General features: G+C 38.4%; 1 protein-coding gene across 2 annotated transcripts in view; it reads left to right on the top strand.

The window, feature by feature from the left end:
* Window positions 1-15,483, top strand: part of PTPRN2 (protein tyrosine phosphatase receptor type N2) — a 1,065,122-nt gene that overhangs the window by 703,271 nt on the left and 346,368 nt on the right. For both annotated transcript variants that reach the window (XM_030550108.1, XM_030550107.1), the window contains one exon: window positions 11,522-11,586. In XM_030550108.1, the coding sequence (XP_030405968.1) occupies window positions 11,522-11,586 (65 nt within the window). The remainder of the gene's footprint in view (window positions 1-11,521; window positions 11,587-15,483) is intronic.

The raw sequence follows: 15,483 nt of genomic DNA, 5'->3' as shown, positions 1-15,483 counted from the left end.
ACAGAGCAGAATAAACACTAAGCTTAAGTGATTAAGAGAAGACCAGCATATATATTACTCCTATCACCATCAAGGGTCTCAAAGCACTTTACAATTTTAGGGCCAGGTTCTGTCACAATTTGCTTGAAGTAGCATGCCACCCAAGTTGAGAATCCTTGAGAGGAGGAAGGTACCACTTCCTATGAGTATGGATGGCAGAACTTGGATAGTAGCTTTACAACACCCTGGAGAGATGTTATTGTGTCTTTGGCTTTCTGCAATACAAAAACAATATGAAGAAACCACACTGGTACAAACAGATTCCAAATAACCGGTTTGCTGGATGAACACAAACATGGAAGCTACATGCTTCCTGGCCCCCCACCCCCCCACCCAGAAAGGATGTGGACAAATTGGAGAGAGTCGAGTGGAGGGTAATGAAAATGATCAGGGGACTGGGGCACATGACTTATGAGGAGAGGCTGAGGGAACTGGGCTTTAGTCTGCAGAAGAGAAGAATAAGGGATTTGATAGCAGCCTTCAACTACTTGAAGGGGGTTCCAAAGAAGATGGAGTTAGGCTTTTCTCAATGGTGGCAGATGACAGAACAAGAGGCAATGGTCTCCAGTTGCAGCTGGGGAGATCTAGGTTGGATATTAGGAAACACTGTTTCACTAGGAGGGTGGTAAAGCACTGGAATGGGTTACCTAGGGAGGTGGTGGAATTTCCATGCCCCTGGCTGGGATGGTTTAGTTGGTGTTGGTCCTGCTTTGAGCAGGGGGTTGGACTAGATGACCTCCTGAGGTCTCTTCCAACCCTAATCTTCTATGATTCTATTCTATGATTCCTCTGGTTGATTTCTGGAAGCTTCTAAAACCGAACACAGGAATAAATATTACACAGGTAAATGTTGTTCCTGTTTTCGAGATGAGGCAATAAGAGATTGTGATTTATCCAAGGTCATACACAAAGACTTTGACAGATCCAGAAATAGAACACAGGACTTCTGATTTACAAGCTTGTGCCTTAATCAAAAGACCATTCTTTATCCCCTGAATGAGACCACCACAGCCCCAAAAAGGTGATTCAGCACAGATAATGAGGAATTGAAATGAAATATATATCAACAGAGAACATTCAGCTGAAAACAAAAAACAGATAAGCTGCTCTAGAACATATGATAAACTCTGCAAGGCTGATTAGCTGCTATTACTGCTAAGTGCCTAGTCGCTGTAGCATTTTAATCACTAGAAATACAAAGTTAAAGCAATCTGTTTAAATCTTAACTATAGATAAAATAAACAATTTGAAAACAGTTAAAGCATATTATATTGCTATGCCAAAACTTTAAAAACCCTGTGACCTTATGCTCATTTTATGGAATGTCAGTTTTCCTGGTACATTTTAGGTCAGGGGATGGAGTATTCCAAACACTCAGAATAGCTGGAAATGGCAGAGGTGGTATCATCTTTTACCTTTCGGTCTCTTGGGAACAAGTCATATCTCCTAGTAAAAAAGGGTAATATGGAATGCTGGATGTTTAACGCTAAGCTTCCTAGGATTCAGTATCTGTAGGTCTTCAGATATTATGATTAAAATCTTAAATTTGATCTGTGATCCAAGAAGCAACCCGTGAAACAACTGGAAGACTGTCTGTTATCCCCAACACTCATGCTGCTGTATTTTTTGCCAGTTTCAGGCTCAAGATAATTAATAAAATTTGCATGCTGCATTGAAAATGGTTAATTTTTTTTCATTGAAGTGAAATTTGATGAGAACTGGAGGTGGGGCGGACATTTCTTCAACTTTCATTCCATTTCCTGCTAGTACTGAATCAATTGAGTATAGCTTTACCGATGGCATTTTCCTGACTTTCTGAGCTCTAAACAGTGCAACTTTAATGTTTTCTTTAAAATTGTCAATTAAATTTCTTGTAGGTTTTTTTAAAGATAAAAGATGGGAAAAGAGATACATAATTTGGTACATAATCCACTATTCCATGCAATGACCTCCACACAAAGAGGCAAGAATTTCTACACAGATCTGCATTATTTTCTAAATGTTGTAAAACATTCACATTGACTTCAAATATTCAATATATTTCAGTAAGCAGTTAAATAGCCAAATATGCATCACATTGCTCTCTACCTTTGCTCAGAACATGCATGACTGATATTAAAAATATAATTACGATTGTTAAAAATCTTCTATACATTCTTTAAGTGCAATTTTCAAATTCTCATAATTCAGCCAAATCAAAACCAGTTTTCACAGGAACACCTAACTGGTTTTCCAAGAGAAGGATATTTACCAGTTTTTAGCTTTGTACTCCCAGTCTTTTGCTGCTGGGGTATTCAAAAGATATTGGAAGAAAATGTTGATAATGGGGAAGATTGGTTGGTTGGTTGACTCTCTCCTTTTTTTCCAAAACAAATTAACTAGTTTTGCTCACACGTTAAAAAATAAAACCCTGCTCAGACAGAGAGAATGCCTGGAAAATTTACCCCTAATTAGTGACATTGTCTGCAATAACTGAAAACTGAGGGTTAGAATGTAAATACTCATGTAACCTGAACTACAGAAGCTTTTTATATATCTCTGTGTGTATGTAGAGAATACATGATGTTTTGGTTTCAGAGAGGTTAGACAGAATGAACTTGGCATTACACGAGTGGTAAAGTCATGGTGACTTATACAGATCATCCCAAACAAGTGCCTATAAAATCTTCACATAAAATCATCCTATATTCTATATGTGCCATGTATCTATTACATAAAGACTATTTTAGCAATGTTTAGAGGGCTTTTTTAAGAGGATTGGACCATATTTTTGTGTCCATCTATCTGCAAAGCCAGCTGTATTCATCACCATTGAGTCTAACTGAACAGAATCCAGCGGGAGATGAAAATTATAGTTAATACATTTAAAACTCCTTTAATCTATCTAATCTAAAATAATTTTTTAAAAACCAACAATGTATTTGTGTTTCAAAGGGATAATTAAAGCAATTATTTTAAAATGAATAGGAATAAATAAATACATACATGCGATTACGTACCTAAGATTATAGTTGTTAACAATGTAAAGAGAAAGTTCTATGGGTCCCTGAGATCAGAATTTTACTGGTCCAGAACTGAATAGTATCTGTCCTGCACCTTAGATTAGGGGAATTTGGGGGGGAAATTCCATATTTAGGGTGGGGAGAGAACTTTTTTTGATTTAAAATATATATCTGGAAGCTGTTTCCAGATGCTCAGTTACAGCCAATTTCTGCTTTTATAGATACCTGTGCACTAGTACCGACCTCACGGGGGGTTGTGTGCATGAAACTAAACTTAATTAGATGCTTAATGAAACTAGTGGAAAGTTCCTTTATTGTAGACTTGTAGCGTTGGCTGTAGTATGTCTTGTATTGAGGACTGTGAGACGCCAAGGTACCAGTTGTATTAAGAGCAGCAACAGTGGCCTAAACTTCACCTTTCTCCTGTCAGTTTGATTGGCTAGAGTAGGTTTTACAGCATGTGTACACTGAAAATTGCTGAAGATGCAAGCTATATTTTAAATTTCTTAAGGCAACAAGGAGTGGTGGGAAAAAAATCACCCGAACATATTGGATGCGTGAAATATTGATATAAAAATTAATTTAATGCAAGTGAGATTGAAACAATATCTAACTAAAATCATATGAAAAATCACTTGAAAAGTAGATTTGGCATAACATTTACCAGGCTATCACTAGTATTACCACGTGGTTTAACTTCCATGCAATCATTTCCATTTCAGGTCTCCCTGCCAGTTTCTCATGGTATAATTCCCCAATCTGAACCTTAGAGTCCAGAAAATGGGGTACCAGCATGAATTCCTCTAAGCTTAATTACCAGCTTAGATCTGATAAGCTGCCACCACCCAAATAATTATAGTGTTTTGGGGCACTCTGGTCCCCCCAGAAATTTTCCCTGGGGACCCCAAGACCCAAATTCCTTGAGTCTTACAACAAAGGGGAATAAACCATTTCCCCCCCTTCTCCTTTCTTCCTCCCAGATCTTTCCTGCCCTGGGTACACTAGGAGATCACTGTGATTCAACTCCTTGAATCACAACACAGAGAAATCAGGGTTTTTTCCCCCCCTTCTCTCCCCCTCCCAGGCGTTCCCTCCCTGGGCTATCCTGGAGAGAGAGACAGATTCTTGCTCTGTGAATCAAAACAAAGGGATTCCCCTTTCCCCCCCCTCCCTTCTCTTTCCCTGTCTACCACCAATTCCCTGGTAAGTACAAATTCAATTCCCTTGAGCCTCAACAAGGGGAAAAAATCAGACAGGTCTTAAAAGCAAAACTTTTAATAAGAGAGAAAAAAAAGTAAAAGTTGTCTCTCTAATTTAGATGGTAAAGGTTACAGGGTCTTTCAGCTTATAGACACTAGAGAGAAGCCCCCCCCCCTCCAGCAATATACAATTTAAAATACTTCCAGCAAAATACACATTTGCAAATACAGAAAACAATCAAAAGACTAAACTCGCCTTTTTCCTGTTACTTACTAAAATTAGAACAGAAGAGATTTTTTCAGAAAGATTGAAGGAATCTGCTTACAGGTTTGGTCCCTCTCAGAATCCAGAGAGAACAAAGCCAAACCCAAAAAACACAAACAAAGGCTTCCTTCCACCAAGATTTGAAAGTATCTTGTTTCCTGATTGGTCCTCTCGTCAGGTGTTTTTGGTTCCCTGTTTGTTAACCCTTTACAGGTAAAAGACATTAACCCTTAACTATCTGTTTATGACACAGTTAGCCAGACATTACACAGGAGACAACAGAATAGAAAGATCTTGCTTATTCACCCAGTTACGATGGAAAACAGAGAGTTAAAACAGCTTTTGCTTGTAACCTGTAGACTCATGTTTGAAAAATCAGTTTTTAGGTTTTGGGATGAGGAAGCATTTCAGCTTTGTGCCTGACCATTTGAGTCACTTGTTTTTCATTTGAAGCTGGAACACAGAGGATGTTCATGTTGTGACTTTTATTTATTTATTTATTTATTTATCTATTTGCATTCTGGAGTTTGAAGATTGGAACAGCAGTAAAGCAAAGAGCATCTATGCCTGAGATTACCCTGGCAGTGACCAGGTACAACTCACAAAGCTGTTGCTTAGAATTTAAGCCTTAATTCAAACAAGTTTGTGGTGAGGAAGTGGGATAAAATATACAGTATCGTTAAAAATAGGTTTACGAATATGGACTAGGCCTCCTGTGTTTGTAAGAGATGATAAACTCAAAAGTACATGTATCTCTATGCAGAATTCCTCTAGGTCACCTTGATGACTGGTACTTGAACCCTGCATGAAGATGCAAGGTAATTACTACTGAGTAACAGTGGCAGGTGCATCGTATTAGCTCCAGAGATGAGATAAGAGAAGCCTCTCTCTCATTCTCTGAGGCAAAGAGAAATAGAGGCTGGAACAGAAGAGGAACAGACACACTTGAAAAGAAAGCTTTGCCTGTGTTTGTTTCATTATTGTTGTATCTAAATTACCAATGAAACAAAAGCCCAGCAGTGGTGTTTGGACTTTATCTTGAATATATCTATTTTGTATGGTCCTTGCTGGGAATGCCACTTGCTTGTAGTATTTTTCAAATAAGAATTAGAGTAAGGGATGAAGGGTGCAAGGCTTCACCCAAAGAACCCTTAATAAAATGTCATATTTTCACTTTCTGTGTGCCAAAGATTTGTTTCTCAGATTGATTCCCTTATTATATGAACTTGGCGGTAGTACTGCATAAATCCATTGGGCTATATATAGTATTGAGCCAGTTTATATTATACTGGACTTGCCCTGTGCATGTGCTCATGCACACATGCATGCCTGTGTGCATTTATATCTGTGTGTTATATATCATGTGTGAAATATGTGGTGCTGCAGTGTGGAATAAAGATTGTCAGCATGAGTTTGGGTTTGGCACTTACTAATGAGTGATGAAATCCACAATGAGTCTCTATAAAACCTGTAGGCTAAATCACACTCCTGTATTATGTATCTGTCATAAACAGATAGCTTAGGGTTAATGTCTCTTTCACCTATAAAAGGGTTAACAAACAGTGGTCCTCTGGTCAGGTGTTTCAGGTCAATCAGGAAACAAGACTTTTTCAAATCTGGGTGGAGGGAAGTTTTGGGTGTGAGTCCTGTGTTCTTGGTCTGTTCTCTTTCTCGTCTCTGAGAGTGCTCTCTCTATCTCCAGGCTTTCTAATCTTCTGTTTCCAAGTTGTAAGTACAAGGATAGTAAGACAATAGGTTTATATTGGTTTTTTTATATTTACCTGCATGTAGTTGCTGGAATGTGTTAAATTGTATTCTTTTTGGATAAGGCTGTTGATTCATTTTTTCTTTTAAGCAATTGACCCTGTATATTGTCACCTTGATACAGAGACCATTTTATGTCTTTTTCTTTCTTTTTATAGAAAGCTTTCTTTTTAAGACCTGTTGGAGTTTTTCACTGGTTAAGGCTAAGAAACGAAGGGAGGGGGAAAATCTCTTTGTGTTAGATTTACTAAGCCTGACTTTGCATACCCTCTGGGTGAGGGGAGAGAGAGATTTGATCTCTCGGTACTTGTGTTTCAAGGACTTGAAGCAGGGAGTATCCTAGGGTCCCCAGGGCAGGGAAATCTGGGAGGAGGTAAAGAGGGGGAAGGGAAGTGGGTTATTTCCCTTTGTGGTGAGACTCAGGGCATCTGAGTCTTGGGGTTCCTCAGGGAAGGTTTTGGGGAGACTAGAGTGAGCCAGACACTGGAATTCTCTGGCTGGTGGCAGCGATATCAGATCCAAGCTGGTAATTAAGTTTGGAGGTTTCATGCTAGCTTCTCATGTTCTGAACTCTAAGGTTCAGATCTGAGTAGGAAAGTTATGACAGTATCTACTGCATATATCACAAAGAATTGTTTTAGAGATTTAGAATAATTTAATGAAAATATTTTTCATATGCTTTTGCATGTAAAGCCAGATGCTTTAAATAACAGTAGGCTAAGCGTACAGGAGTCAAAGGAAACCTTAAACCCCTATAAAATACCTTTTTGGTATCTAAAAATGACAGTTTCAGAGCTGGAAACTCTTGGAATCTCACAATATTTGGTGTTTGCTCCAGGAAGCCCAACTTTCTCAAAGATACGTTTTAGCCAAAAACAAGTTATGATTTAGTCAAACACAAGCTCACCACAGGAGTGACCAGGTGAAATTTAATAGCCCGTGATTTACAGGAGGTATGCTAGATGACATAATGGACCTTTCTGGCCTTAAACTGTATGAATCTATGAATCACATGAAAACCACCTTTTTGTTTTTATTAAAAGTATGTCTCTAGCCCTCATGCTGTAGAAAAAAACTTCAAAATGTGGACCCTAAAGGCTCTAACTCTGTAAGTGGGTAGATATCCCAATAAGATATTTTTCCTCTCATTGGTCTAAATCTGTTCCTTAACTGTAAGTTGACTTTTTTTTAAGAAAAAGACATCAAAATACTTAAGTTCTTCCTGTGACAGTTGATTTCTCAAAGCTCTGCCTCATTCACAAGATGCAGGAACCACTCCATGAAATTCTATGGCCTGCAAGGCAGCCCTCCCCCCCCCCCCCCCCCCGTGTGTTATTTTGGAAGTCAGACTGGATGGTTATAAGCGTCTCTTCTGTCCTTAAAATCTATTCATCACGCTTTATGCATAACTTGAGTTCTGTCTTAAGGAAGATTTGGGGATTGTTAATGGTCTCACAAAATCGGAGACTATATTGAAAATAAAAAAAGAAATGAAAAATTCCCTAGCTCATCAAAAAAGTGAAACATAGCTCCACCAGGTAACCCACTCAGGCAAAAGCCAAAGGAAAAAGCACCTTGTGCTGTATGACAACAAATTTCAACTTTGTCAAATAGCAACAGGGAATGAATTCCTGAGAATGCCCTCATTTAGGGTCCAGGGAAATGGTCAGATTTAGAGGGAAAGACCTCAGTACATAGAAGGTATTGGAATAGTGGGTTGGCAGAGGGTGCTCTGGTAGGAACCATACATAGATCTTAAACAAAGCAGAATGAATCCAACCTTGAATTGCACGGACAAGCAAATTATCAATCTGTACAGACACTTGTGAGAACACCATCTCTAACTGTGTATATATCATTCTATGTATCACTTGCTATTGTGCTGTCTAAGGACCTGATCCAAAATTCACTGAAGTCAAAAGGAGTCTGTTTACTTAATGGGATTTGGATCAGACCCTGAAACCACTGCATGCCTCAGTTTACCCATATGTACATTCAGAATAATGAACTGAATTCTGCCATTTTACTCACTTGAATAGTCCCATTGATTTCAGTCACCGGATTACTGGCTTTTACAATGCAAACAAGATTTAGCCAGACAACATGTACCACAGAGATGTTGTGAGGATTGCTTAATATTTGTAAAGCGCTTTCAGATCCTTAGATGAAAGGAATGGTACCATATAAATGCCAAGCATTATTTAGTCCAGCAGAGAAAAGAGAGAGAAATAAACCCCTAACATTTCAGCTTCTTCTGGGAAGTAAAGGCCCAGAGAGTGCTGAAATGTCAAGGATTTTTTTCCTCTGTCCCTTTTTTCTTCTAGACTAAATGGTGTGAATGCTACTGCAGTCTTAGTAAATACATCGCCTGTGCTAAAGAAGCCTACCTCTGGGGATCTTTTAATTCTTTTTGACAGGTGGGGAGGTGCCCACATATTATAATATGATTCTCCTGGAAACACTGTTTATATTGAAACACTGTTGGGCAGGGGGAGTGACTAAGCAACAGTACAGACACCTGCTTGGACTTGTCTGGCAAAATGAAAATAAATACATTCTCAGGCTCTCATTTCATGGGGCCAGGTTGTGATATGTGGATGGAAGGGTTCTCCACACATGCTTCGAAAGGAGGCTTGTGTGCTCCAACAACATTGTCCTCCCCAGTCCTAGGCCCTGTGAAGAGCTTTCTACACAGCCTGGGTCCAAGCTGGGCATACAAGGAAGGGAGTAGAGATGGGGCAAGAGGGGATGGGGCTGGCTCAGATGGGTGCACGTGTTCTTCCCTTGCACCCAGTGAACGTCTCCCAAAAAGTGAAAGCAGTTCTAGGCTGTATCCCTTTGTGTGGATCCTCCTTCCTTCCTTTCCTTTCTCCTTCCTAAGGAGACATTACAGTACGGTGCCACTGAAACTGTGTTGCCAAGGTGCTGCTGGGAACGAGGTGCTGGATGCCAAAGTCACTTCAGGGGCTCTGTATGGGTGGCCCTCACCTCCCACAGATCCCCTGTCAGATTTAGCAATGTTGTTTTCCTTGGGAAAGGGACAGACGGTGGATGCAGGGCAATACCCTGTGGATCTGCTTCCCTCACAAAAATTCCATTCCCAGGGGCATAGTGGGAGAACCAGGAAGTGCTTTGGCCATGTAGGTTACACGCTACTTGCTAAGACTCACTGTATGTCCTATATAGTAAGTATACCTGAACCATCTACTTCCCAACCCCTCCCCTTCACAAATGTGCTATGCAGATTACAGAGACCTACATAGCTTCCATCTCATATACTCCTGTAAAATCTAAGGCTGGTGATGCCTATGATAAACTGTAAAATATGTTTGCCAGTGAAGAATTCCTGACTATATCAGTGAGAGATGACCTATGCTGAGAGGAATAAATTATGCTGTTCAAAGTGCATCAGACCTCCCTTTAGGTTACCAAGGTCTAGAAACAGTGACAATCTCTACCTTTAAACACTCAGTAACACTCTCATCGTGCTCTCTAATAGAGCAAAGCCATTAAGTTGTCCCCATTGTAATTTAGATCAGAGAAGAGACTTGCACAGATTTTTTCAGGTTAAAATAACCAGTATAAAGAAAGTAGGCAAAATTATTCCACTGTAGCTACGTACTTAATTATATGGAATACTGCATAAATTGTCAAGTGCAAAGAATTATTCTGAAAAATTAAAATACTAATTAAATAGGCTATTGCAGAATTTTGAGAACATTATAGGATTCCGCTTCTTCAGGTAATTTGCATATCCTTCATCTAGTGAATTTAATTTTAAAGGACTTCTTTTTTGTGTTTGGAAACCCTTTTTGTCTCAGTAAAAGATTAAAAAAGGGATTTATAGCTTGCTCACTGACTTTTTTTATAGCAGTTTCCACTAGTACCTCTTTATTGATGAATGTGTCACACCTCTATTAAAATTTTAGGAGTTTTAAAAATTGGCCATAAAAATAACTTTGTTAAAATGTGAAATATAGGGCGTTGGCTGTAGCTATTTCTTTCATTTTTAAAAAAGAAAATTGCAAAATAAATATCTACCAATACGTATATGACATGGAAATAAAAGAAAAGTTAGATGGTGCTGATTTTAGATGTCATTTAATGCTTCTAAAATGTCAAGTGTCAGATTTTCAAAGGACACAAACAGCGGCTACTGGAATCAATAGAAATGATGCATACACAGGAAATGAAGATGAGCTCTAAAGGCCTGATTCAAGGCCATTGAAATCAACGGGAGTCTCATCTGACTTGCACTTTGGATCTGGCCCTGAACAAATAAAGTCACTAAACATTGCCCATGAAAATAGTCTGCTGTAATGCCGTACTTTGTAACTACAGCACATAAAAGTTCTTTTCTGAAAGGGGTGACTGTTTTAGGCACTCCCTTCATTATGTCTTTCTGGGTTTACTATATTGAGACAGACTTATTTGATTTGCTTCAGTGACTTATTTGGTTTTGTCCTTGATTTTTTTTGTTTGTTTATTTTCAATGCCTACTATGTGGAAAGTGTTAAATGGGAAAATCTCAGTTAAATACTGGCTTAGTTCATTTAAAGGGGAGGTTCATAGATTGTGGGACAATTTAGTGAGTTACCTTATCTGCAAAGCAGAAGTAATTTATTACAAAGTTATTTACACCTGTGTGATATAAATATTGTAGTAATAAAATATTGCTCACAATTACAGGGGTGTTTTGGGACCAGGAAAAGACTAGGGCCTTCTGATGTGACAGGAAAGGGAAGTCAAGAATTTATCATAAGGAAAGGGACTGAACTAGGGGAAAAAGTCTGTCTGGGGCAAAGGGGCTAGAAGGAAGTGTGTTTAAAAAGACGAGATTGAATCCGCCTCATGTGACATCCTTGAATGTCTTTTTTGGGGTGGGTGGATTCCAAAGATTTGATTTGTCCAGGCTTAATTTAATTTAGTTCCATCCCCATTGTAGAGTTGGGTATGATTTATTTATATTGTGCCCTTCCATCACTCTGAAACTAAAGGAGGTGTAGTATATTGAAGTAAACACATCTGGTTTTGCTCTTTCTCTTTTAGATAATAATGAAAGATTAATGACACAAAGGCTCAACAGTAGTGTTGCTATGAATGAAACGTATACCATAGATAAATAAGATAAACAGGAATTCTATTGAATTTGTTGGCAAGGGGGGAAAAAAGCTTGTTTATATAGTGAATGCTGCAGATTCATCGAAGTCCCAGCTTTTCCTTAACTCTCTGTATCTTAATTTTTCTAACAGATGTCAACAAATACAAGCTTGAAAAAGCTACTGGACTGAAGATTCTGCAGACTGGCTTAGGGGAGGTAAGTGACTTGGTGGCATTTTTTACTCTCAAGAACATTTTAATGGTTCATTTATGAAATCCTAGAGTTCATGGATATATATATGAACTACCAGTGCTAATAATGCTAAGGGCCTTTTTATGATACAGCTGCATCTGTCAAAGTACAATCTGCTGCACACATAGTGCCGTACCCCATGGAGAATAAAGCACCAAACTTATGTGTAAAGCTCAGCAGCCATTAAGAAATGCCCTTCCTAGCTTTGTTGTATATGAGGTACAAAATCCCCAAAGATGATCAAGGCAATTGAAGTCTTATTATCCCCCCGGTTTCAATGGAGTACAAGCTCATCTAGATCAATTAAAATCTAAATTTGGGGTAAAGTGTCTTTAGATGGAAAGCTGAACCTATCTGTGAATGACTTGCTTCTTTTCAGTGCATTTTTTGATGTAATTTGAAATATAAATAAAATATATTTCTGTTCCATTATGGTGATTTGAAGCAAAAACTCTGTTAAGGATTTTATCATTTATTAATTAAGATGATGCTCTCCGCTAAGAACCTTGTATGAACTGCAGGTGAATACTAATTTGGTGCTAATTTTATGTACATAAAGGGATTTATTTTTCTTTTATAATTCAGTAATTTTGCTAGTGGAAAATGCTCATAGGTCTGGACAGATGTTTGTTTCTTGTGTTTATATTACTCTTGGTGTTAAGAATAATTAACCACAAATTGGTAACATTGAAGTAGATTAACTATTTGATTCATTCTCAATTTCTGGTGTTTCTTCTTCTTTGATGGTTCATGACTGATGGCCCATTCTGCAAAGTTTAAGCACATGAGTAACTTTTTGCACTTAAGTAAAGGCTTGGGCCCTAAAGTGCTGCCAATTCTGAGAACTACTGAGTACCCACAGCTTCAGTTGGTTTATGGCTATAAGACTCTGATCCTGCAAACAGGCCAGATCTTTGGCTAGTGTAAGTCAACATAACTCCACTGGTGCTATGCTGAGGATCCTGATCCAGGTGTGCATAACTCTACTTATGTGACTAGTCCGCTGACATCAGTGGGACTACTCGTCTTAGTAAAGTTATATCTGTACTTCAAGGGTTGAAGCCTCTGTGTATGATCCAAAGACCACTGAGTCAGTGGAAAAACTCCCATTGACTTCAGTGGGTTTGGGATCAGACTGTCAGTGTGGAGTTTTTTAGAGAGTCTGAATCTGATATTTATCTGCTATAATTTGGCAGTCAATTTAGTCAATTCCTATTTTCAGCATTATTTTCAGAATTTAGCACTTAACTTAAATAGTCAACTTATGTTGTGCCAGCTTCATAGAAAGTGAGCAGTGTGCCTAGAAGGAGCTAAATGGACAGAATGTGAAGGATAAATTAAAGGAATATCTGTTAGAAACTTTTCCCATTGATTGATTGATTGATGTTTCCTCAATGCCTTTTAAACTCTGATTTAGACGAATGAAACATTTGAAAGTTAACAGCATTCTGCAACATAATGCATTTTTAGCGGCAATAAGCAGAAAGAAATAAACCCAAGTGAAGCATGAATCCAAGGTTTAAGTATATCCTAGGTTATTAGTAAGGTATAGTGACCGGCAGGAAAAATAACCATGTTGTTTGGCACATTAAGATGACAGATGAAACTTTTGATTCTACTGCCTATATATTTTGTTAGATGTGAACTCATAAAATGTCACTCTCTGTTCTGTGCTTTTTTCCCATCTACGTCTTATCAGTAATGATTATGTATATATAAAATAAATTTCTGCACAGTCGCACCTACATGAAAAAGAATGGAGCTCTATGATTAAGCCTTTTATTTGTTGACTCAGGATCAAATTCAGTTTTGGCCAGGTTAAAACCAACTATACTAATCCAGTCTAATGGTTCAGTTTCAGGTAATCATTGTGCTTACTATAGTTAAGCCAGATAAAAGGGACAGCTATAACCAAATTGAAAGATACTTTTATTGGATCAGAAGTTCTTCTGAGGCAAATTGTGGATATAGTAGTTAGACATTGCAGTAACTGTAAATCACTTAGCCAAGATGTTCAAATCAGAAGGACTCAGAATAAACACCCTGATTTTTTAAATGAGAAATGACCTTTTTTTGTCTTTCCATGAGTCAGATTCATGACACAGTTAATGACTAGATCATTTCGTTTTCATTTGCAGAATTTTAGAACAGGGTGGAATGTCTTTATATTTAACATCTTTCCTATTTCAAATAACCTAAAGATTGCAAGAGAAAAATGATCCAGATACTAGCAATAGGTACTGAGGTTATATAAACAAATACAGCTATTGTTCTATGCTCAGCAGTATCTCATATGTTGCATTTTACATTGGAACCTGTTTTAGGTTTTGATCCTGCTCCCACTGAGATCAATAGGAGTTTTGCCACAATAAGAAATGAGTAGACACCAAGGACTAAATCAAGCCCTCAAGGCACACCCCTGCGTTGAAAGCAGTGTGAAGGCATCTCAGCCCACTGCGGGTGGGGAGGAAGCAGAATGCCAGAGCTTCCGACTGGTCTGGGGAATTAAGCCATAACTTTATAAGGGATGCAGCATACTTTCCCCTCTTAAGCTAGCTGTTCCAGTCATGTCTCTGTCTTCTTCTGGCAGCACCTTGGAAACAGACTTGAGCACTGCTGAGTGCCAAGGCTGTAATTCTAGCATGTCCTTATGGGAAATCATACAAAGGTTAGGAGGCACCATTGCCACGGGTAATACAGAAGGCATGCTAGAATGTGCTTCTTGGGATCTACACAGTCAACTGCACCTGCTGTAATGGGCAAAATATAGTCCTATTTCTTCCTTCCTGCCATGACCAAGCCAGCAGGACCCAGCTAGAGTTTCAGACCAAATGTTACTTCAATTTGATTTTCTTGACTCATAATAGTCTCTGGAGAAGGATACCATGAAAGGGTGAAACTGCCAGGAAACAAGGGCTTTCTGTTTGTCACATGACTCAGATGCTTGGGGCTGAGGGGATGTCAGTGTTCTATTTATGAGACTGAAAGAAGCAAGGGGAAAGACCTCTGGTGATTGTAGCTTGTTGCTCAGGTGGAATAGCTTTGTTTTGTTTTCATAAGTTTTTGTCTTTGTATTATAATATTGTGCTCTGAGGCAAGATTCTTAACCAGACTTGGGTGTGGCACTGGTTGTCTCCTGGACTAATGAAGGAGCCCACCAGCTTACAGATATATTATTTTAGATTTTTCTCTACTAATTTTCTAATGTGGAACGTTAATTGCATGTATAGGATCTGAATTATAGTGCTCTGTGATTCACTAATGTAATGACAGACATTGAATTAAAACAGCTTTTTAAACCAAGTGGAAATATCTCAAAACAAAATATAAATGAAACGAGCATTCTGCTGTAGACTCTCATGTTCCAGAGTAGATCAGTTATATTTTGACATATTTCAGGGAAATCGCATTTTCAGATATTTTGATAGGTTTTGGAATTGTGTTGAAATTAGTGTTATCACAATAAAACATAAAGATCAATATTTAAAAAATCATCATGGGGAATGGTGAAATAGGAAGCCACAGATGTATGGTAGGGGACTGTCTATAATGAAATAAATGCTTCTTGGGAAAGGCATCACATTACCAAATTACTACCTTCCCTTTTGGAATAAAGGTATTAAATCTGAAGTGTTACAGATAACTTTGAAAACACATTCTAAAATGTAGCATAGATATATACTGGTTGTAATATTTCAGCACATTGTCAGACAGTCTGGAAAAGGCAGTTGGGGGAAAGCATTGGAGGAGATGGCAGAAATAATGTCACCCCCTCTGATTGAGCTGGCTTGCCTGCCATTTTTTAGAACGGGGCTGCAAAATAGGAGTTTGGTTGGACTCTCACTTGCTACTAGAAAATCA

This window comes from Gopherus evgoodei, chromosome 2 (assembly GCF_007399415.2).
Source record: "Gopherus evgoodei ecotype Sinaloan lineage chromosome 2, rGopEvg1_v1.p, whole genome shotgun sequence".
In the NCBI taxonomy this organism is placed as follows: Eukaryota; Metazoa; Chordata; order Testudines; family Testudinidae; genus Gopherus; species Gopherus evgoodei.
This window is presented reverse-complemented; position numbering and strand designations above follow the sequence as displayed.